The sequence below is a fragment of the Stegostoma tigrinum genome, chromosome 10 (assembly GCF_030684315.1).
Source record: "Stegostoma tigrinum isolate sSteTig4 chromosome 10, sSteTig4.hap1, whole genome shotgun sequence".
Classification (NCBI taxonomy): Eukaryota; Metazoa; Chordata; class Chondrichthyes; order Orectolobiformes; family Stegostomatidae; genus Stegostoma; species Stegostoma tigrinum.
Genome location: NC_081363.1, coordinates 64,716,277 through 64,741,295, shown reverse-complemented (window position 1 = coordinate 64,741,295; position 25,019 = coordinate 64,716,277). Strand labels below are relative to the sequence as shown.

Sequence of the window (25,019 nt, the reverse complement as noted above, 5' to 3'; positions counted from 1 at the left end):
CAAGTGTCAGGTTTTTAAAATAGGCTGAAGCAAGTTGCAGAATCATTCCATGTACCCTACATCTAACCACTCCAGTACTTCTATAACCGTAAGTACTTTGGCCACCTTCATCATACAAATACCAATTTTACCTGGAAGAAAAGCTTTGCATCTAACTAGTTATCCTAGGCTGGCGCAGTAATAACTACAGTGAATCAAGTCATTTTTGAAATCAGAGTTCAGTCTGTTTTTCTTTACGTATATGTTATTCTAATTTTTATGGTTGGGTCCACTCAAAAATGAATTTGATGATTTTAAGGGCAGGTAAGATCAAAGAACAACTTCCTTTTCATCCTGGAGAGGAGAGTATCTACAGAGTGGACTGTTGTAAGACCATAAACCGTAAGAAACAGGAACAGGAACAGGAATAGGCCATTCAGCTCCTCAAGGGTGTTCCACCATTCAGTAGGATCATGGCTGATAAGTCATTCCTCATGTCCACTTTCCTTCTGTTTTTGCATAACTTTTGATTCCTTACTGATCACTGATCCATCGCTCTCTCAGGTAAGCGGTTCCAATGATTCTCAACCCTCTGAAGAAGAAATTCCTCCTTATCTAAGTCTTAAATTGATGCCCCTTTATTCTGAGACTGTGTCCTCTGGTCCAGTAATCCCCAATGAGGGGACAAGATCACAAATCATACATCCAACAGGTTTATTTGAAAATGTAAGCTTTCATAGCTCTCCTCCTTCTACAGGCATAGTGTTGGAGAGAGGGTATGAGACGCAGGATTTGGGTGTAAGACGCAGAATTTATAAGCAGAAAGGTAACAACCCTAAAGCTGCATGCCTTTTGTTGAATCTTTAATCAATTAGGAAAGATTCAACAAGAGGCGGTCAGTTTTAGGGTTGTTCCCTTTCTGCTTATAAATTCTGTGACTTGTACCCTCTCTCTAACACTGCGCCTGAGGAAGAGGCTGAGCTCTGAAAGCTTGTGTTTTCAAATAAACCTGGTGTTGTGTGATTTTTGACCTTGTCCATTCCAATTCAACACTGGCATCTCCACCCCGATGAGGAAAAACATTCTTTCAGCATTTACCCTGTCAAGACACTCAAGACTCTTTTTTTAATTCATTCGCAGGATGAGGGTGTCACTGGCTAGGCCAACATTTGTTGCCCATTCCGAATTGTCCAGAGAGGGATGAAGAAGTCTGTGGGTCTGGAGTCATTTGTAGGCCAGACCATGTAATGATGGCAGTTTCCTTCCCTAAACCAGAGGGTTTTTTGAACAATCGCCAATGGAATCATGGTCGTCAGTAGACTCTGAAGTCCAGACTTTTTTTCAAACTTGGAACATTGTCAGAGTCGCTGGATTAACATTCCGGTGATAGTACGGCATGGTGGCTCAGTGGTTCCCACTGCTGCCTAACAGCGCCAGAGACCGAGGTTCGATTCCACCCTCAGGCAACTGTCTGTGTGGAGTTTGCACATTCTCCCTGTATTTATATTGCTACAAATGTTAGGCTGGTGGCTACATCAACAAAAGTGGTTCACAGCAAGCACTACTTTAATCATATTATAAATCAAACTAGTAATTTTGTTCAGCAGATATTGAATATTGCTGAGAAAAGATACATTTTTGCCAAACCTTTTCAAAGTGGGTTGCCTCTGATTCGTCAAAATTTTGCCCTGAGAAATGTACCAGCAAGCGGTTGTTGTTTATTTTTTTGAGTTGAAACATGTGCGATGTGTATGCACGATTTTTCTATCTGTGAAGAACAGGGCCTTGTGTCTTAATATATGTAGCTTCCAGTTCACATAGGTGTGCCACGGTGCAAGCTCAGCTAACAATCTAAATTCGTTGTCATTTTAATTTTTTTGTCTGCTCAGGATTGTCTGGCAGATGTTGCTCAATCGTGAGATCACATCTAATGTTTGCAATGTGCTATGTATTTTGAAAGAGTGGACTCTGTAGGTATGGTCAGTATCTTGGTGATTGTCATCAGCTGAAGGGATGTGTTGTTTGATGCAATCCACTAGTCTTTGGGATGTATGGCCCATGTATTTGGCATCACACTGGAAATTAAAAACAAGTGTTTTTGCTGATGTAGATACCAGTTTCCTACCCTCTGTATTTGGGTGAAGATCTCCTTGAAAGTTATTCTGTCACTTGTTAATAAGACCATAAGACATAGGAGTGGAAGTAAGGCCATTCGGCTCATCAAGTCCACTCCGCCATTTAAATCATGGCTGATGGGAATTTCAACACCTCTTCCCTGCACTCTCCCCGTAGCCCTTGATTCTTTTTGAGATCAAGAATTTGTCGATCTCTGCCTTGAAGGCATCCAACGTCCCGGCCTGCACTGCACTCTGCGGCAATGAATTCCACAAGCCCACCACACTCTGGCTGAAGAAATGTCGTCTCATTTCAGTTTTAAGTTTACCCCCTCTAATTCTAAGGCTGTGCCCACGGGTCCTAGTCTCCCCACCTAACGGAAACAACTTCCTAGCATCCACCCCTTCAAACCATACATTATCTTATAATTTTCTATTAGATCTCCCTTCAACCTTCTAAACTCTAATGAGTACAATCCCAGGATCCTTAGCCGTTCATCATATGCTAAACCTACCATTCCAGGGATCACCCATGTGAATCTCCGCTGGACATGCTCCAGGGCTAATATGTCCTTCGAGGTGTGGGGCCCAAAATTGGACACAGTATTCTAAATGGGGCCTAACTAGTGCCTTATAAAGCCTCAGAAGCACATCGCTGCTTTTATATTCCAACCCTCTTGAGATAAACGACAACATTACATTTGCTTTCTTAATTACGGACTCTACCTGCAGGTTAACCTTTAGAGAACCCTGGACCAACACTCTCAGATCCCTTTGCACTTCTGATTTGCGAATTTTCTCACTGTTTAGAAAATAGTCCATGCCTGTATTCTTTTTTCCAAAGTGCAAAACCTCACCTTTACTCACATTGAATTTCATCAGCCATTTCCTGGACCACTCTCCTGAACTGTCTAAATCTTTGTGCAGCTTTCCCACCTCCTCAGTACTACCTGCCTGTCCGCCTATCTTCATATCATCAGGAAACTTCGCCAGAATGCCCCCAGTCCCTGACCAGTGCAAAACCAGTGCTAATCACTGACCAGTGCAAACTGTATTTTCTCCTCTTAGGCTTTTGGCACAAAATCGGCTTCTTCTAACCTAGGTGAGCAACATCAGGAGAAAACACGAATCTCCATTTTCAAATGCAGATCATTTCAGAGATCCATCGGTATTGGGACGTCACTTTTTTATGCATACTTCACAAGGTTAGAAGATTGATAAGTGAATTGATCAAAGTGTTTAAAATGTTAAAAAGATTCACTTGGGTAGATTGGAGAAACTATTCCTATTGTTTGGGGTGTCAGGAATGAGTAATGTAATATCAAAAATATACAGACCATTAAAGAAAGAAATCAGAAAGCATTTCAAAAAAAAGATGGTAGATTTCAAGAATTCCATAGCCAAAAGGCTGTGACTGCCAAGATAATTGGAGAATTAAAGTTTGTGACCCATATGATTTTTGTTGGCTTGAGATAGAAAACTAGGTAGTTAAATATAATGGCCAGCATCAGTTAGGTAGAGTAATATACAGGTCATACGTTATGTCCAGTTTTGGCTGTGCGAAAGTTTAACACGGAGTTCATTGTTACCACACTCTATTCTCAAGGTCAGTTACAATAAAGGGGGTATTACGGTGTAATCCTTACTTAACATCAACTGCATTGTTTCTATAAATGAAAATGGGTAGTGATGAAATAATAAATTAATCCAATTTAATATGAACTGCAGGAGGAATGGAACATGATTGTTTTCTCTGAAACTGCAGGGCAATAGATACCATGTTCTAAGATTTGCTTCTTATTTGGAGATGGAAGTTTATTGTGTTGTTTTCTTCAGTTCCATTTGGCGACCAAAGGGGGAAAGGAAGTAAATAAATAAAAATCTACAGTAGATGGTTGTGGAGAATATAACCAGTTCATAGAGGAGATATTTGTACAAGAAATAAGTTCAACCATCCACAATCTTCAAGGTAATAAACTTGAAATTTATTTTGGAGATACAAATCTGTAAGAAAGTCAAGAGGAAAATGGCCAAACTTGCTCAGATGATGTAATACCATTGACCTATTTATAGGTAAGAGATTCATCTAAGTAGGAAAACTATGGAGCAGATTGTAAGAGAAAGTAACTGAATCTTAGAAGAAATGGGGGAACAGAGTGATTCTCGTATAAAAGTATTTTTTCTCTGGAAACTGGTTTCATGTTTTGTAACGTGAAGAACATACCTCTAGCTCATGTCAGACTGGATCAAAGTGTTTCAAACTGCCAATATTTCTGCTGTGCAATGGAAACAGATAAATGTTTTATGAACATGATCTGTGCTTTTTGTTATTTTCTGATAGCACTTAAATATTGTGCAGGTTGCAAATTAAAAGTTTACGCTGGATCCCATAAAGCATATAATTTTGAGTGATATAACCATTGGCTGGACACTTTATGAACAATTGCCAACACTTATGACTGAGATGAGTTAACCATTAAAACAGTAGCTATTTATTTAATGTTAGAGCTTTCCACCTATATAAAAGAAAGTTTTGCACCCTACAATAAGGTGGAATGCTTTATTTAGAACTAGAATTAAATTTTGTGTGTGAGAGAGAGATGATAGTGCTGAAAGACCATCATTCCTGATAGTGGATTTTTGCAAAGGCACTGTGGATGGTATTTCCCCAGGGCTTTGAGATGCCCACTTAAAGACATTTTCAGTCTAAAGAAACAAAAAAAACTGGCCTAACATGTGTATTTCCACTTTCTATCCTTACTTCACCCAACAGGATGCGCATTCTTAAAAAGGATAACTTACTGGCAAAGTAAAATAGTTGTATGAACCTGCATAAGGGAATCTAGATCAGATAACTGTCCAAGGCAATATTAATCTCTTAGTCTCGTGACATCAGATGAACAGTGCAGAAGGGCCAATACAAGAGGAATGTCAGTCTTTATCTTCAGAACAAAACCAAGAAGATCATTTTGATGTTTATTTATATATTCATTTTTCAATGGAAGGCAATGCTTTGGGAAAGAATAACCTATTAAGTCTTCTGTAAAGCTAAGAACTTTTATAACATTCAGTCTGTAAGGGACAGCTGCAGATAACTTGTGTGACAAAAAAGAATGAAGGCATCATAGGTGTGTACAAAGCCGATCCATGGCCTTGATCTCTTGCCAAATTCATGTACATTAATGCTGATCTTTTTAAAAATTGGAGATAACAAGCATCTTAGGAGCAGGAAAGCTGATATTTCAGGCCTAGACCTTTCATCAGAAATGGGGGAGAGGAAGGGGGTCCTGAAATAAATAGGGAGAGAAGGAGAGGCGGATTGAAGATGGATAGCGGAAAAGATAGGTGGAGAGGAGACAGACAAGTCAAAGAGGTGGGGATAGAACCAGTAAAGGTGAGTGTAGGTGGGGAGGTAGGAAGAAGATAGGTCAGTCCAGGGAGGACGAACATGTCAAGGGGGCGGGATGAAGTTAGGGGACAGGATGAGGTTAGGAAATGGGGGTGCGGCTTGAGGTGAGAGGAGGGGATAGGTGGGAGGAAGAACAGGTTAGGGAGGTGGGGATTAGCTGAGCTGGTTTTGGGATGAGGTGGGGGAGGGGAGATTTTGAAGTTTGTGAAATCCACATTGATACTGTTGGGCTGCAGGGTTCCCACGTGGAATGTGAGTTGCTGTTCCTGCAACCTTCAGGTGGCATCATTGTGGCACTACAGGAGGCCCAGGATGGACATGTCGTCTAAGGAATGTGAGGGGGAGTTGAAATGTTTCGCTACTGGGAGGTTCAGTTGTTTATTGCGAACTGAGTGGAGGTGTTCTGCAAAGTGGCCCCCAAGCCTCCGCTTGGTTTCCCTGATGTAGAGGAGGCCACAGCGGATGCAGTATATCACATTGGCAGACGTGCAGGTGAACATCTGCTTGATGTGGAAAGTCTTCTTGGGGCCTGGGATGGGGTAAGGGGGGAGGTGTAGGGGCAGATGTAGCACTTCCTACAGTTGCAGGGAAAAGTGCTGCGTGTGGTGGGGCTGAAGGGGAGTGTGGAGCAGACAAGGGAGTCACGGAGAGAGTGGTCGCTCTGGAAAGCAAACAAGGGTTGGGGGGATAGAAAAATGTCTTTCGTGGTGGGGTCAGATTGCAGATGGCGAAGGGCCGGAGGATGATGCATTGCATCCGGAGGTTGGTGCGATGGTACATGTGGATGAGGGGATTCTTTTTTGGTTGTTATTGCAGGGACGGGATGTGAGGGATGAGTTGCGGGAAATGCCCGAGACACGGTCGACGGCGTTCTCAACCACTGCGGGGGCTAAGTTGCAGTCCTTGAAAAACAAGGTCATCTGAGATGTACGGGAGTGTAATGCCTCTTCCTGGGAGCAGGTGCAGTGGAGGCGAAGGAATTGGGAATGGGGGATGGCATTTTTGCAGAAAGGTGGGTGGGAGGAGGTGAAAATTGCCTTTTTTTTAGGGTGTACGCAATAGGAACAAAATAAATGTAATAACATTTGACTCCACAGCAGCTAAGTGCTGTTTTGAAACTGAAACATCATCTGTGCTCCACGTACACAAAGCTCGTATGACGTGTGGCAAATACCAACATTGTGAGGATAGTAATGCATTTGTTGGGAGCGTGCACCAGAATAATACAAAGTAGGAAGACAATGACAGCAGTGCTGCTATTTTGACCTGCCTTTTGCTTTGGTTGCATTTTTCCTTGGGCAGCAGCAAAACAGGGATTTGGAGCAAAAGCAGCAAAGAAAAAAATAAACTGCACACGTAGATGGGCGTGGAAGGAGGACAGGGGAGAAGGGCTTTAAGCAGGCAGCAGTATCCATCTGCGATCACCTGGAAACACTTCTCTTATCCCCACCTTGAGTTGAAGGGTGTGTGCATTCTCTGTTCTTACAAAAGGTGCTTAATTTGAATGTGGTGACCCCCTCACCCGTATATCAACCTTAACCAAACTTTTCCCAAAATTACCTCAGCTCTCCAATGTGATCCCAAACAGATTGTAAAGGTATCAACAGATGAGGAATGGTTATCCTTCCACATAAATCTATGATCCCCGCCATCATGGCATCTAACAGTCTTTGAATAAACACTTGAGATCTTACTACCCCTTCACCATCTGAAATTCCATTGCAGTTGTTTATCAATCTTTACACAAATATTTCTGGAGATAACTACTGTGCTTTCCTTTTATCAACTTATATTTCTCATGCTTTATCATATAAACAGTAGTTTATCGAGATGATTTTTTCTTTTCTTGAGAAGGCATTACCCTGAAGACTTCAACATTGATGGGCTATTTGGCCTGGCTTGATAAGGCACGAGTCACTTTCACAAAATTTCAAAGCTACCATGAGGTCATTGAAATCCTGGGAGTTACATTCCCACTGAAATCACTTTTATAACAATTGATAAATGAAGAGTAATCAGCAGGATTAGTTTTGAAGGTGATCTCCCTTGGCTCTGTTCTTCTAAAGTCAGATGGAATGAGTTGAATTGTAACCCAATCTCATCCACATGCTATCTAACATTGATAGGACAAAGTGGTATTGCCTTAACTTTGCGGGGTTTGTGTTGAATTAATAATAATCTAGAGGTCTGGAAAAATAATCCTGAACTCTCTTCCCACCATGGCGGTTTGAGGATTTGTATTCGGCTATTTTAATACCTGGAAAAATTAAAAAAAATCTTCATGTCATATTATTGTTGTAAAAAGGCGTCTGGTTTACAAATGTCATTTATGAAAGGAAGCTTCTCTAACCTATATGTGACTCCATTCCCACACCTTGTGAAGTAAACTCTCTCCGAATCAGTTGCATCATACTGCTCCAGGATAACTAATGATGGGTAATAATTGCATGCATTACATGAGATAGGCAACTGTTTATGTCAGACAGTATTCCTGATGCTATCAGTGATGTTGGTGTCTTGGAGCCTATATTTTGTTGAGGGTTACAAACATCGTATGCTGAGCTCAGCATACCCATGGTGACCATGGGATCTCAAATGAGAGAAGGTCACTCAATTCTTGCATCTGTTCTTCAGTTTTTAAGCTTCTGATAGTGGGAATAAGAATCCTCATTGACCATCAGAAGATAGCACTTAAATAGAATGATATAGTGGGTGTGATCAGATCTTCCCGACAAGTTCTTGGTGACGGTCAACAGCAGTTTTTGAAAGTGCTACATATTTTGGAACTGTATACCATTTGCAATCAAGTGGGCAAAAACCAGAAGACTTTGAGAAGTTACTTCATTCTCAAAGGTAATAAAACAGTGTTAAATATTTGAAAAAGTAGCTTATACCAGAAGCATGCAGGAGCAGCAGGGTGGCTCAGTGATTAGCACCGCTGCCTCACGGCACCAGGTTCTCAGGTTAGATTCCACCCTCAGGTGACTTGTCCGTGTGGAGTTTGCACATTCTCCACATGCCTGCTTGGGGTTTCTGCCCGGTGTTCCGGTTTCCTCCAAAAGTCCAGAGATGTGCAGGTTAGGTGAATTGGCCATGCCAAATTGCCCAAAGTGTTCAGGGTTCTGTAGGTTAGGTGTGGTAGCCATAGGAAATGCAGGGTTACAGGGAAAGTGTAGGGAATGGTTCTGAGTGGACCTCTTTACACACTTCAGAGATTCTGTGATGAAAGAAAACCAGAGTATTTGCAACTTGTTCAAGTAGATTTCACAAAATTGAAAATAACAATACTCTGTGATGAGATAGGAGAAAGGAAACCCTCAAATTAAATGGGTAATAGTCTTTTTTTCTGCTTGCAATATGTCTCACCCAGACTTACCTCTTTTTTCAAAGGTACATGTAGAAAATAATCAAAAATTGACTTGGCGAAGTTAACAATGAAGAATGTTAGGAATTCTTGAGTATAGGCAAAACTGCATAGTTTTCCAAGGTAGGGCTCAGAGCTGTTGATTTGTGTCATCATCCATAAACTGACTATAAATTGAAAATAGCCTAATTCCTCTGTAAATCTTAGATTAAATCTGATCAATCCATTCTCAGGAGTAACAGTTAAAAAATCCAAAAACTCAGCTTTTCAAAGGTATATTCTATGGAATTTCACTACCTGTATAAGATCTTATCTTATTAGCTCTTGAAGCTCTGACTTTAATGTTGGAAAGTGAAGGATGTTACAATTTTGTTTCATTTAAACAGCAGATATTGAGTGTTAGATTCCTCAAGCATCCACACAGCCTTTATTTTCTTACTTTCTTGGGAATAACACAGGAATTTCAACAATATATCTTGCAAAGTATGATTCCACACTGAGTATTGAAATGAGGCTTCTGGGAAGTTTTTATCTGCTTCACATTTGCAGTGATGTAGAGCTGCAATGATGGGCCACATTGTGAAATAGTGAACACTTAGCCCCAGAGCCCTCCACTGGGTAAACTTTAAGTTGGTGGACAGATCAATCATTTAAACCTTTTATGAGGAAAGTTAGGCAGTGCATTAACTCATCAAGCCAGGCCAAATAGCCCATCAGTGTTGAAGTCTTCAGGGTAATGCCTTCTGAAGAAAAGAAAAATCACACTTCATTGATCAAAACTAAATGATGTTGTAGTGTCATTGCAGAGAATGTAATGTCAGATACTGGGGTAATTTTCCATTTTGCCACCTGATTGGCGAACAGGTCAAAGGGGGTGAACAGATCTATAATTGGTGATTCAACCCCCCCACCCCAATGCATATCATGGTACTGGGGTACCGAGCAGGCGGTGGCGACATTGAAATGATTCCCCATTATCTTGAAATGATACATATATCTGTCATATCAATCTTGATTTTTTTTCAGCTCTTCTGTCGTAAATTTAAATGTATCCAGTGCCTGATTTTACATCCCTTTCAAGTTCTAGCATCACGTTGTATTTGATGATAAGGACATAAGAATTTGAAGCAGTGCAGGTGATTTGGCCCTTGCCGTCTGCTGTGAATCAGATAAGGCTGCATCTGATCTTCTCTATCAACGACACCTTCCTTGATTCCCCATGTTCCTTGATTTCCACTAAACAGATGGACACATTGTGGAAATATGTAACCTTGACCAACAGGTGCAACTCCAAGTGAATCTTAGTAGCTGCCAAGCCAAGATTGAGAAGTTGTACTCATTTGGACTTTGACAAATAATCTGACACAAGCTTGTGCTTCATTGGCAGCTACCATTAACAAGCCCCCAAACTTCTGTCTCTGTAATTAATTTGTTGCATTTGCAACAGTTCTTAGACTGCATCATCATAACTTGGGAAAGCTGACATTTCAGCTTGAATCCTGCCTCCTGTTGTCTGATGTCTGAACAACATCTGAGAGTGCAGCAGCCACTGGACTCAGTCTGGCTTGCTGTCTTAGCTCGAGGACATTTCTGGTGTAGTTTGACTTGCCTCCAGAAAATAAAATGCTGTTTGCAATAAGTTAAAATTGATGAGAAACATCAGAAACATTTGACTTTACAGAAGGTTTATTTTGATCTTTTTCTTAAGAAAACCACGTACTTTCTTGTTAACATTATTCCTTATTCTGCCTTTAAAAAGCATTTTTTTAAAAATTGCTCAAGTGTTGCACAATATTTTTATGTCTTTGAGAAAATTCTGTTTAAGTGGAAAAGTATTGACATTAAAACCTGTGGCAGGTTGAATAAAAAAACAAAGTTTACTATAGATGAATGGGTTGACCTGGAAGTTGTAGAAATATTTTCAAGCTGCACCTTGGGCCAACAAAATGGCCTTTAAGCTTGAATGAGCTTGGCTCTTTCCAGCACAGAGCTCTAATTTTCATCTTTTCAAACTGTTTTCTATCACTTGGAGTAAAATTAATATTGACAAGGATAGAATTTGTCTCCGGAAGGAAAGTAGCTTGCCTGTGTAAGTGCTAATGTAACATTTGTCTGTTGGTAACTTTACACTTTATACTATTTTCCCGCTATACCTAATACACCAGAAGCAAAGTGCTTTCTGCAAAATGTTATTGTGTGTGAAGTGCTAGCAATTTGAGGTAAAATCATTTCTGTTTTTTTGCCATTCTTCACAGAGTAAGCATACTTGTGTGATTGTTTGCTGTTGATATACAATTAGTCTCTCCTAACGTTTAATCCATAAGTGAAGGTGATTTTCATTTAAACAGTACACTACAATCAAGCAGCAATGTGTTTCACTGCAGAAAAATGCTGCGGGTATTCTTCACAGTAATTTGTAGCTGAGTTGCGAAATGGAGTATGTGTAACCTATTATTATGCACCACTCACAAAGTGCAAGTGGATGAAAATTGATCCTGTAAGTTGAAAGAGGGATAAATGTTGTGCCCTTGTTGATGGGTGTACAGTTTTTTTCTTTGCTTGGCAATTTGTTGATTTCATTCCTGCCCAGTTTTAAGACAGCAAGTGCGAAAATTATTTTCAAAGGCTGGTCCAATTTTACTTGAGGGTCACATTTAGGTCCCTAGCTGTGTTGCCACTATAGTTAACACCAGATTTAAAACACTCAACTATTAGATTAAAGCTTTTACGAGGCAAGATTGCCAGTTAAGTGGTTTGAGATGAAAAGTGTTGTGAAATGTACAATGGCGAGAGTGAAGTTCTTTTCAATGATTTGAGAAACCACTCTTCGTTATGGAGCACGGTAGCCAGGTCAGGTTACTTAACATTTTGCTGAAACTAATTTAAAGAATTTTTAAAATTACTTAGATGTCTGTGATTGTCTCAAAGTTTAGTGGTCATTAAAAGAGCCCTATGCAAATCCATGTTCATTACAAGACTCGTAGGTAGGACCTGAACCTGGACGACTTAGTTCAGAGATGGGGATGCTACCATTGCATCACAAGTGTTCCATCTGGGTTGTTAGCTTTGAAATATCCTAATTTTGCTGCCTTTAATTCTAAATGAGATCATTGGTACATCAATCAGTACATCCATTGTACGAACCTCATGTTAACATACTCAACAGGAACATCCATAGGTTTCAACTTCCATTGCAGTTTGACTGGTGAATTAACTTTGCCTCAGTCCCTGTACTTGACAGTAGACCTGATGATTGATGTAATATTAAATTTATTGCACAAAGAAGCTCTTGTATTAAAAGAGCTCATAAGGTTTCATGTTTGATCCCTGCTCAGAACTAAGGTAATGGAACTCTGCCAGGATGGCAGCAGTGTGTTGGAATTGCCTCTGCTGTTTTGTGTTAGGAAGGGGAAAGATGACCAGTGTTTCTACTGCTGAATTCCTCTCAGAAATTCATTTGAACGTGAATATGTGGTACTCAGGTTGTTACAAGTGAGCCTGGAGGAAGCATCATCATTCTTGTGCCACTACACCATGGGCCACAGCATAAAATAAAATGAGATAGCAAGAACTGCAGATACTAGAGTCAAAGACAACACAGTGTGGAGCTAGAGGAACGCAGCAGGCCAGACAGCCTTAGAAGAGCAGGAAAACTGACGTTTCAGGTCAGGACCCTTCTTCAGCAATGGGGAGGAGGAAGGGAGCTCAGAAATGAATAGAGAGAGGAGGGATGGGGATGGGGAAGCTGGTTGGGATGGTGATAGCTGAGTGCAGGGAGGGAGTGGTGGGGATTAGTCAGTGAGGTGGGCGGAGCAGATAGGTGGGAGAGAAGATGGACAGAATGTGTCAGGTAAAGGAGGTGGGAATGAGAGTGAGGGTTGGTCATGGGATGAGGTTGGGGGTGGGAAGATTTTAAAACTGGTGAATTCCATGTTTAGGCCATTGGGCTGTAAGCTCCTGAGGCAGAATATGAGGTGCTGCTCTTCCAGTTTGTGGATAGTGTTATTGGGACACTGGAGGAGGCCCAGGATGGACATGACACCCCAGGGAGCGTGAGGGAGAGTTGCCAACCATTTTAGCTCCCCATCCCACTCAATAGTTTTTATCCTGAACCAGTGTAGAGAGCTGTATTTCAGAAATGGAAGGTATCAGCTGAGCAGTTCTTCATAGCAAGTTTTTTTTTCTCCAAATTAACTTGTTCTTAGCCAGCTTTTCTCCAATTCAATGGATTCTGAGCAAATTTTCCTCCAACTGAACTAGTGGCAAGGAACAGTCAGTCCAGGACAGTCACTGTTGAAACAACCTAAGTGGGGTCAACAGCAAGGCATCAGTCATGTGATTTCTAGGAAGCCTTGCAAAGAAAAACGGAAGGCCCACACAGAATATTTTCCAGGTGTGTCCACAAGACTTGGCATAAATTCCTCTCCTTTAATCCTTCAAAACCTAAGTATTTCAAGCATTAATAAATATAAATTATATTTTAACAAATTGAGGAGAAGACTATAAGTTAAAAGCAACGTATTGTGGATAAAAACCGAAAGAACTGTGGATTCTGTAAATCAGGAACAAAAATAGAAGTTGGTGGAAGTAATATGCCTGGCAGCATCTGTGAAGAAAAAAATCAGAGTTAACGTTTTGGGTCTGTGACTCTTCCTCAGACCCTTCGTCAAAATAGTGTAACCCATGGAGGGCTAAAATAAAGACAGAAAGTGCTAGAGAACTGCTGCAGGTGTGGCAGCATCTATAGAGAGAGAACTGTTAACATTGTTTTTATCTCTAAAAATATGTGAAGATTATAAGGCTTAGTTCGAACACATTCCACAGTTGAACAGCATGCTAGTATTTTGCCAGTGCTGGCAGATGAATAATGGTCACTTGGTTATGCTAGCTAGGGCAACTGATACTTACAGAACTGTGCTCAGCATGTTTTTGAATTGTTTTTATTCTCAAAAATGAAATTCCTTGGGTACAGTTTAGCATGCGGCAGTCAATGTAAGCAATTAATTCTGTATTGTGGGAATGTGGGACTAATGCAGAGTCAAGGAACTATTCAAGTAAGACTGGATTCAGTCAGCTTGTGCTTGGCATCTCCCCATTTGGTCCAGTCATGGCTGTGCCCTACTCAGGAGTGTTAATCTCAGCCAAAACTTAAGATCTTCCTGTCACCATTTCTGCTGTTGCATGTTAATTTGTGTGAATTTCAACCAATCGGTGAATATTCTGGAATTCCTGTTTAGATCATAAATCTCTAAATTAAAATTAAAATATGCAACCCACAGTTCTGTTTCCTCATGAAAAAAATTGGTTCAGCTATACTTATTTTTAAGAATGATATATCCACTCACAGCGTGTATTTACATTCAAATGATGATTGACACAAGTGAACTTACAGCTATCTTCAGAGGTGAACCTGGCAGTATCTTTGTATTCCCATGAATTAGGATTGATGTACTAACTTCATATGACTGCATTTACCATAGGTTGCTGTGACTTCCAACTTTGATTCTTGCTGCTTTTTTTTGTTTATTTTTACAAGCATGCAAATATGTTTTAAAGTTTGCTGAATAGAAATGATAAGGGCCAGGCATGGTACTGCACAGAAGATTGTGAATCATATGCTGTGCATTTCTCAGATAGCTGATAAGTCCAACTCAGTGGATCCATTAGAAGATTGTGAAGGAAGCAATTTTTGAAGTAATTTTGGTTTCTAATTCCCAGGTTGCAGGACTCTTATAAGAATTGTTCTGTGATGCTTCAAACCTGTAAATGTGTGTGCATGAGCTTATTTTTCTAATATGTTTTCATTATGAATTACAGGATCAAATTTATGGAGAGACAAAGCCTGTTTCGGGCCTGCTGATAGTAGCTGTGTTCCCCCATCTACCAAAAGATGCTGCAGTGGAATGGCACGTCATTGCTGTTACTGATGATCCTTGTGAGAGGAAATCTTTTATCATAAATAAGAAATCTGATGGTTATGCAATTAACTGTGAGGTGATTGTGTCAAGTTTGAAGTCAAATGCTGCAATCTCATTGGCTGTAAGTCTTCTGCCACCATCAACAAACTCTTTAAATCTGAAGAGTATGCTGCATGAACTAGCTGTTGTATTCCGGCAAGCTATGGATAAACTCCCTCAAGATGTTAAGCTGCTCCCTCTGTGTTTCAAAACCTTTTACTGTGAAGATGTCATAGATCCCAGCTTTGTACAAACAGGTAAGACTGTCACAATGATAGAATTTACAGTTAAGTTGGAAATATGTGACCATGCTCTGATAATGCTGAAACATTGACATTAAGACAGGAATTCAAATCCCAGTATTGACTGACATTTTTGGATTGAATTTCCAAACAAATGGTCAGATTATCAATATGAGTTTAACCTTTCCTATCTCTGCAACCTCATCCATCCTGCCAATTGATCAGTCATTTGGAGTCTGACTGTTTGTGCATTCCTCATGTCCTTTGTACCCTTTATTGGAAGTTCTTCTTAGTCACCGATGGTTCATACTCAGGAGTTCACTTCCGAAACCTTTCTCCCTCTCCAAATCATTTACAGTCTCTACGAGCTTTCTTAAGACTCATCTCACTGATGAAACTTTAAACTACTCCAGCTAACACATATAGTGACTTTGTGTCCATTATTTGACTGTCTCTTGGAATGTTATTTTTCTGTTTTGAGTGTACTAGTATAAAAACAAGCAGTTTACAAAGTGAGAGAAGGAAATATGATTTCATATCCTCAAGTGTAATTTCTGAAAATCCAATTGATCACATTAGTGACAATATAGAACATAGAACAGTACAGCACAGAACAGGCCCTTCAGCCCACGATGTTGTGCCGACCATTGATCCTCATGTATGCACCCTCAAATTTCTGTGACCATATGCATGTCCAGCAGTCTCTTAAATGTCCCCAGTGACCTTGCTTCCACAACTGCTGCTGGCAACGCATTCCATGCTCTCACAACTCTCTGTGTAAAGAACCCGCCTCAGACATCCCCTCTATACATCTAAGATGGAATATTTTATGTTTCCTTCCTGAGTTCAGTAATTTGGATATAATGGAAAGATGGAAGTAGTAGTAATATATTGTGCGATTTTTTAAATATGAATGTCTATAGCAGCTGGTGGCTTCTAAAATCTAAAGCTAAATTTGTACCTTTAAGCCAAGTTCTATGATCCTTGAATTTGTGCGATTGGTGATTTCATATTTAGAAATTTGACTTGCTCATTGGGTTACATAGTGAAGAGAAAACTTGCCATATTCATAGCCTGAGATATATTACTTCTTTAAAGTAAAGGTCATGTCATGGTGTCATCTTTTTTCAAGTCTTGTTCCAACATTTGATTGAAAGGTTACAAGTTACATTGCATCAAATGGTTACACCTGTGAGAGAGCATGTTTTGTTTATACAAGGTGGGGTGGAAATAGTGTCACAAGACTTGATCATCTTGGCAGTGAGATGATGGAGTGAGATCTGTGGAATGCAACCTTATCTTGAGGGACAGGAGAGCAAAATACTACAGAAGATGGAATGCTATACCTGGAGACTGATGACAAGTGACAGGGACCTGGGATAGACAAATGGACAATGTTGGAAAGGATTAGTGTCAAATTCAAAAGAAAACTAAAGCAAATGTGTAGTTTACAGCTGTTAGTATCCCTGACATCTCTGGTTCTAATCCAAGACCTTATTGTTTAATTGATGTCTTCTATCCTCAGCAGTCGTGAATATTTCAGGTGACCTTAAATTCTTGGTGTCCTGATGTTTCTTTTCAATCAACTCTATCACCACGCATTTCCTTTTTGAGACTGAGAAAGCATTTCTCCCAGCTGGCTCCAGTCACATATCCATCTCCCATGCTTTGCCAAAAACAACCGCCTGCATTGTATATTCCAATGTCTAAGCTTCTTGTTTCCAAGCTTAATAGTTGGAAGTGTCTTTCATCTTCACTATGTGAAACTAATCATATAGGTGTAGATTGAAATGGAATGAGAATGTCTTCACATCTGACTGGGTTGATTTTTCTTCAACATCCTTTGATTAGATAAGTGTTAATTTCAGTTCAGCCAGTTTTCTTTATTCCATGTCAGTTTATCGGAGCTTAGTTAACGTGTGGTCAGCCCATTGATGTGGCCATTTTCAATCAGTATTTTCTTTTTCGTTTTTAAAACCATCTGAGTCTATTGAGGTTCCAGGCATTAAAACAGACAACAGAGTTTGAAAATCTGTAGTCCATTTTTATCACATGACAATGTTAACTCAAGGAAAAGGTAATTTTGTAAATAGTATCTGATCTCCAGCGTGCAATGGTATTATAAAATGACCAGTTACTCCCATCACCGAAATTGAATTAAAAAGATTCACCTGTTCTGTAGTCTGTCCTATAATGCTGGCTAAAACCATTACCATACAGACAACCCCAGTCCACCAGGAGTCATTCTGTAGGTACAATTTCTCAAGAAAAAAGAAATCTACTTAACATTAATCTAAGCTTGAGGCAAACGTAGCCCATAAAAATAACAAAAATAATAAGCTGTTTAATTTTATAAACCTCTATCAAATCATCTATGTTTACTTATATTAAGGTGGTGATCCTCATTTGAACGGTTTTCAAAGTCTCAATATTCTCCACTATGTGAGGAAACAAAACACAGAGCATAAGAAGTAGTTGCAGAAGAAGGTCATTTACCACTTTGAACCTACTCTCCCATTCAATAAGATTTTGGCTGATTTCTCACCTCAACTCCACATTATCACAGCATCCCCTATTCTTAATTAATTTATTATCCAGAGATCCATTACCTCTGCATTTATGCTTAATTGCTGAGCATCAGTGGCTCTGAGACAGCGAATTCTTAAAATTCGTAACCATTTGATTGAAGAGGTTATCGTTATGTCAGTCTTAAATAGCTGACCCTTTACGCAGAGACTATAGCCTGTGTGTTCTAGATTCCCTAGCCAGAGGAAACAGATTTTCTGCGTAAGATTCCTTCAGAATGTTACGTCTCCATTAGATGACTTCTCATACTTCTAAATTCAATGGTTTGTAGACTGAGTCTAATTATTTCCGTTCTCACAGCACAGGCCTCTCACCTCAGGGATGGATCCCATGAAAAAGAGGCAGAAAATGTTAGAGAAACTCAGCAGATCTGGTAGCATCTGTAGAGAGAAACAGCATTAATATTTCAATTCCAGTTTGACTCTTCTTCAACGAAGAATGGCTCAACTCAGTGGTCTCAAATGTTATACGTGAAACAGTGACTGTTTCTTTGTTCATAAATGCTGCCAGACCTGCTGAGTTTCTTCATCAAACTTTCTTTTATTTCTGATCTTCATTATTAACAGTATTTTGCCTCTATGTCAGTGTAGAGAACCTTTGTGACGTTTCCTCAAGAACAAGTATATCCTCCTTCAGGTACGGAGACCAGAACTGTGCGTAATACTGCAGGTATCACCACACCAATGCCCTTTTTTAATTGTAAGAAGAGATTTTTCTCCAATCTCTTTGTAACAAAAAGCTAAATTGCCATCTACTTTCATTGTTGCTTGCTATGCCTTCATGATAATTTTCTGTGCTTCATGTACAAATGTCCCTAGGTCCATCTAAATTCCGAACCATTCCTAGTATCTCACCATTTGATTTTGTTTTCTATTTTTCTTACAAAATACATTTTCCTTGTTCTGGCCTACTCATGCAACCTGTTTGTATTCCTCTGCAGTTCTTTCCAACATATATTACAATGTCAGCAAATGCTGATATTTTACTCTCAGCTCCCACATTTAAGGCAGTAATACAGTTTGGAAATAGCTGAGGCCCAAGTATCAATCCTTGTAAACTCGACTAACTAACTGGCGCTCGCACACGCACATGCGCGCACACTAATGATCTCACATATTCATACACTGCCACCCATTGATGCTGTCTTAGACACGCACGCTTTCACACACACAATCTCACACACGCACATTCTGACACACACACACTCATGCTGACACATACTCATACTCTGACAGGGTCTTCATCCTTGTCTGACACATCCCCCTGTACTTCCACTCCACTTCAGAGGATCATCTGCCATTTCTACCACCTGCAGCAGGATTCCACCACTAAGCACGTCTTTCCCTTCCCTCCGATGTCAGTATTTAGCAGGCACTATTCCTTACGTGGCACCCTGGTCCGTTGCTCCTGATGCTTTCTCATTCCTCCGTGGTACTTTCCCATGCAGTTGCAAAAGATCTAACACTTGACCAGTCACCTCCTCCCTCCTCACTGTCCATGCCCTCAAACATATCTTCCAGGTGAAGCAGCATTTAGTCTATTGCATTCACTGCTCATAACGCAGCATCCTTTATATTAGTGAGACCAAATGCTCAGTCTATAGGAATGACCCTGACCTCCCAGTTGTTTGCTATTTCAATAAACTACCTTGCTCTTGTGCAAATATTTCCGTCCTGGGTCTGCTGCAATGTTCCATTGAATCACAACACAAGTTCAGGGAGTGACACTCATTTTGCAGTTGGGCACTTTACAGCCTCCTGGTCCAAATCATAGAATCCATATAGTGTGGAAGCAGGCCATTCAGCCCATTGAGTCCACAAGGACCGTCCAAATAGCATCCCACCCAGACCACAGCCCCCCACTCGGGAATGTAATCCTGCATTTCCCATGGCTAATTAATGACCTGCTTAACTTCGGACTTTGCGAGGAAACCACATCACCTGGAGGAAACTTATGCAGTCATGGACTGAATGTGCAAACTGCACACTCCAGTTGCCTGAGGCTAGAATCGAACACCGTTCCAGGTACTGTGAGGCAGCAGTGTTTAGCACTGAGCCACCATGAATATCAAACTCAATAACTTCAGAAATTAACTGCATCTGAACAAGGATCATATCGGACTCAAATCCAAAACCACTGCAATAACTGGTTCCTCCTAACCAGTTTTGCTATCTATGTTCTCAAAATAATAAAAGATTTTTCACTACACAGTTTTCCTTTAATAAACCTGTGTTGACTTAGAGAATCATAACGGATTAAACAAAGTGCCCTGTTACATGTCCCTAATAATAGATTATCACGTTTTGACTACTCATAACATTAGGTTAACTGGCTTGTGGTCCCTTATTTTCTCTATTCATTCTTTATTAAGCAGCAGGGTTATGTTTTCTGTCTTCCAAGCCTTGGGATCTGTTCAACAATGTAAGGAATTTGGCAAGATTAAAACAAAATGCAACAACAATTTTTGCAACTTCATCTTTTAATGAATCCACCCCTTGGTCTCATTAATTTCTCCATCTTTATTCATTTACTTACACTGCCTTATATAAGCCCCTTCTTCTTGCGAGACTTTGATTTCACATTCTTTCAATTTACTTTTTGTATCTTCTGCCAATAAGCCAAGAAGTAGTGAAGAAACTTGACTGATTATTTCAACAAAAGCCTGAGAAGGTTCTTGAACAATGTTGTCTATTTTTGTTTTGTAAGGGGTTGTCCTGTGACTACACTCTAGCTATGGCTTCCTTATAATATCCCAGTCCCTTTATTTTACCACTGTCTTCAATAATGTTCTCCTTGTTCCTCATGCTATCATTCATATTTAATACATAGATGTACTGAATTCACTCATACAGTCATACAGCACGGAAACAGACTCTTTGGTCCACATATTGAATTAATCTGTATGCAGTTTAATTTTTATGTGCCTTGGAATGTTTTAGTACATTAAAGACTCACTACAAGTGCAACTTATTGGAACTTTATATACTTTCTTTTTTCTCAGTGGTGTGATATGGGCAAATGGAAAGAGGATTGGAGTTTGAGGAAGTTTGTGTAAAATATGAATGCCGCGCTTGAACAACTAAGCCAATTAGCTTGTTTCTGTGCTTCAGATTGGATTTAGTTTCACGTAAATGTGTGGGCAGAACAATCACATAAAAGAATAAGAAGTAGTACACAAATGAATTGAATTCTAGTTATTGTTGCTCTTAGTTTGTCAGCCAACAAGATGACTGACAGAACTTCAACACTGCATTCTCATTCTGAACCAGTCCTTTCAAGTTATTTGCAATAAAGCACTCAAAAATATTGAACCATGCATATTGTAAATACAGGTACAATTTTGTTAGAATTCTGATTAGATCAATCATTTCAGAGGGAGTAACAAAGCCTGGCAATCTGAAGAGCATAGTAAAATTCACTTAAAATATACATGTATGCAACGCTGCACAAAATGTGACAAAACTGTGGATAAAAAAATGACACAATATTAAAAAAAAACAGAATATCAAATTTAATCACTAGGACTTGAACTTCAGTGTGAAGGATTTTAGTGTATGAAAGACAGAATACACCAGATTTTGCATGGTGTATTTTAAAAAATCATCAGCATTGTGATATTTATTTTTTATAGGAATCATGATTCCGCAGTGATACCTGTGAGCAGGGGGAGCAATCAGTGCAAATATATTCAATAATAACACTCAGAAGCTACTTGGTAAACGAATCCTGTCAGGGAAGCTGCATTCATACTCAGTCAAAATGAAGACTTAATAGTCAAGCTCTTGTTTTATTTTACTTTTGTGAAAATTAATCTCATGGGCTTTCCCAAGGTTCAAAAGAAAAACATAAAATGCTGGAAGTACACAACAGCTCTATTAGCAGATTCAAATAAAAAGTTTCACTTCACAAATGCTAACAAATGCTATGCATCCAACATTATTTCAGATATCCATTTGTTATTTTTTGAATAGTGTAATGACAGAAGTTTGTGTTGAGCAAGCTAGGTCAGCTCTTCTAAATTCAAAGTATGGTGCTTTTGTAGAAGCAGTTTGGTCTCTGCTGCTTCCACAGAAGAAGATTTTGCAAATGTTCCTTCATTAATTTGTTTGGCATTACCATAGTGCTCTTGCAGTACGGTAAACTGTATAATGCATCAGTTTGTGGTGTCATCTATCACAGTTAAATGTCCATTTATACAACGTTGAATTCGGGTTATTTGTGTATCAGCCTAATTAGACTATAGGTCAGAAGTCTATCACATTCAAAACCAATTTCATTCTCTGGGTTGAAGTAAATTGCAGATTTGTGTTCCATATATTCACATGTCAGTTTAGCTTTCAAATATGATCTTAGCCTATTCGCATTTACATAAACTGCTCTGACGTCTTTACTAATGTATTACCACAAGATATTGTTGTTTGATCATTGTGCAAGCCAAGATCTTGAGTAATTATAATTCCTCCCTTAGAACCACTTTTAAGGAGAAAAATCGAGTGCATATTTTTGTGTTGTAACAAAATTTGCAGCTGACTCCTCACAGATGGGTATTTTCGTTTATTAAGTTCAGTGTAGCCTTCTGGCAATAACATGTTGTTTTGGGGAGACAGGTCATAATATTTGGACATTGGTTGATGTTGCTTTGATCATAAGATTATCAGGAATCTTGCCAGTTTAACTTTAAGGGTTATAGAATTGTTCTGTGAGAAGGAGCAGAGCAGGGGGTTGTATCCTCCATTTTTGACTCACAGGGTTACATTCCTCAATGGGAAGTATAGGATTATTTGGGCTTTCTGAAATTGAGTCAAAACTGTATTTCCTGAATCTCAAGCAGACTTCATTGATCACCCTTTCCACATACTTCACAAATGTCCACCAGATTTTTGTTAGATGGAGGCTCATACTTCAGCACAGTAGGAAGTGAGCTCTTACAGCTGGAATAGTAGTGACATTGGCCGAAATACAGCAGGGAAGGTGTGTCCACTTAATAATGGATTGGTTTGTAGATTCAGGGATGATAAGGCCAATTCATGCCAACTTCTAGTAGTCTCGCACATGCACAGTCAGTTGGGCCATCCGGTGTCAATAAACGCTGCTTTTCTTGTACAAAATTCAAAATGGTTGCATGAGAGAGGATAAGTAGAATATACATCACATTATAATTCTGACTCTTTCAGACAGTTATTTTAGCATTTCTCTTCCAAAGACATGTGGCAGTTGTAGATCTGTTGTGGAATGCTATGTGCTCAGAATAGTGATCTTCTAGATTCTGTTGTCGTTTGTGATTGTAATGATGTCCTATTTTTCTTCATTCCCTGGCCTCTTTAAGGTTCCTATGCTGCTTTTTAAATTTAGAATCAAATATAGACAGAGGGTGGAGATCTGCATAAATCCTAGAATTACAGGCTACAGGCAATTATTAGGATTATCAGCTGTCCTTCAAGACAGTTTGCTTTACCACAGAGTTCAGCACCTCATGGTAATATCTTGCATTGCCTACCAGAAAAGACTGACAGGGCACTAGAAACACCTAATGTTAACCATCTTCTGAGAAAGAGATATGAATCTCCGAAAAAGACTTTTAAAATTCTTTTTAGAACGCAGCTACATTAGAAGTAAATTAAAATATGAATTAAGGAACCAATCACAAGGTTTTCTTAAGTAAAAGAAAGAGGAATTTTATTACTCCCTGAGAAAAATATTAAAACATGACATCAAACGCACACACAAACACAGTTTAGAAAAGGAAGAGTGCCTAATATAAAAAGGAAGACCAAGATAATTTTAAAAACTCTTAGAATACTTGGGGTTAGATTTCAGCCTGAGACCTCAGTTATTTAATTGATACCTTGTATCTTCAGATGTGGCAACATTTGTAGATTGCTTTGCATTCCCAGCGAATAAATATTCTTCCAATTTGCTTTTTACCAAGCATTGTCTTCTGAGGGGCTAAAGGAAATAGACAAAGAGAGAGCATACCTCCCAGTACTGTTGTTACAAATCTGTTTTCTTTTCTCTGCAAAAAAAGCCATAAGACCATAAGACATAGGAGTGGAAGTAAGGCCATTCAGCCCATCAAGTCCACTCCGCCATTTACATCATGGCTGATGGGCATTTCAACACCACTTCCCTGTGCTCTCCCCGTAGCCCTTGATTCCTTTTGAGATCAAGAATTTGTCGATATCTACCTTGAAGGCATCCAACGTCCCGGCCTCCACTGCACTCTGCGGCAATGAATTCCACAAGCCCACCACCCTCTGGCTGAAGAAATGTATTCTCATTTCAGTTTTAAATTTACCCCCTCTAATTTTAAGGCTGTGCCCACAGGTCCTAATCTCCCTGCCTAATGGAAACAACTTCCTAGCGTCCACCCCTTCTAAACCATACATTATCTTGTAAGTTTCCATTAGATCTCCCCTCAACCTTCTAAACTGTAATGAGTACAATCCCAGGATCCTTAGCCGTTCATCATACGTTAAACCTATCATTCCAGGGATCAACCGTGTGAATCTCCACTGGACACGCTCCAGGGCTAGTACGTCCTTCCTGAGGTGTGGGGGCAATGTTCCCATGTCTGGCTGTGCTGTGTTCTCAAGCTGGATAGACTGTAGGTGACATTATTCCAATATGTGAAATGCCCAAAAATGTTTGAACTGGAGATGTAGGTCTGAGTTTCACTGCCTGCTTATAATGATGTTAATTTCAGTTCTGAAGCATTCATGTTTCTTGATTTGTTTTTTCATTGAACTTACCTCAACAGTGACAGGTGACCATGTCGCCATCTTTTTAAGTTTTTATCCACATAAACACTCAGGTAGTAAATCAGACATTGAAATCAAAAATCGATATTCATTTTTACTGCTATTGTAACAGTTCCACATCATTGTATTGTGAGTGTCATGCTTTACTTTGGAAATGCATTTTCACTTTACAGAGGGAATGAAGTCTGAAGAACTTACTTTGCAGATAATTTGCTTGTCAATTTTGTGTTTGTCTTTTTGTTAGCAGCATTTAAGCACTCTTATCTGAGGGGCCCACAGAAGCCAGCCCTGGTCTTAGTTTCTTTACCACTCCACATGACTGCAGGTGAAGGCAGAAGCTCTTCAGTGCAGTGGATCACAGACAGAAGTCCACAGTTTACTCATCCACTGAGCTATCCCTTATAGTTGTTTCCTCCCTTGGCATTTGTAGAATAGTGAACCTGTGCATACTTTCCAAAAAGAAGATTTGATAAAAGATCAATATTTTCTCTCACTGCCTTTCTTTCAATGTACTGTTTCCCTGGCACTGAACTGAATACTAATTTTATGGCCTAAGGCAAAATAGTGCTAAGTGAGTAATTCATCTATAAAAACAAGCACATTCAGCAGT

At 39.6% G+C, this 25,019-nt stretch overlaps 1 protein-coding gene across 2 annotated transcripts in view; it reads left to right on the top strand.

The window, feature by feature from the left end:
• dph6 (diphthamine biosynthesis 6) overlaps nucleotides 1–25,019 on the top strand; it is a 295,616-nt gene that overhangs the window by 246,110 nt on the left and 24,487 nt on the right. For both annotated transcript variants that reach the window (XM_048538300.2, XM_048538299.2), the window contains one exon: nucleotides 14,684–15,080. In XM_048538300.2, the coding sequence (XP_048394257.1) occupies nucleotides 14,684–15,080 (397 nt within the window). The remainder of the gene's footprint in view (nucleotides 1–14,683; nucleotides 15,081–25,019) is intronic.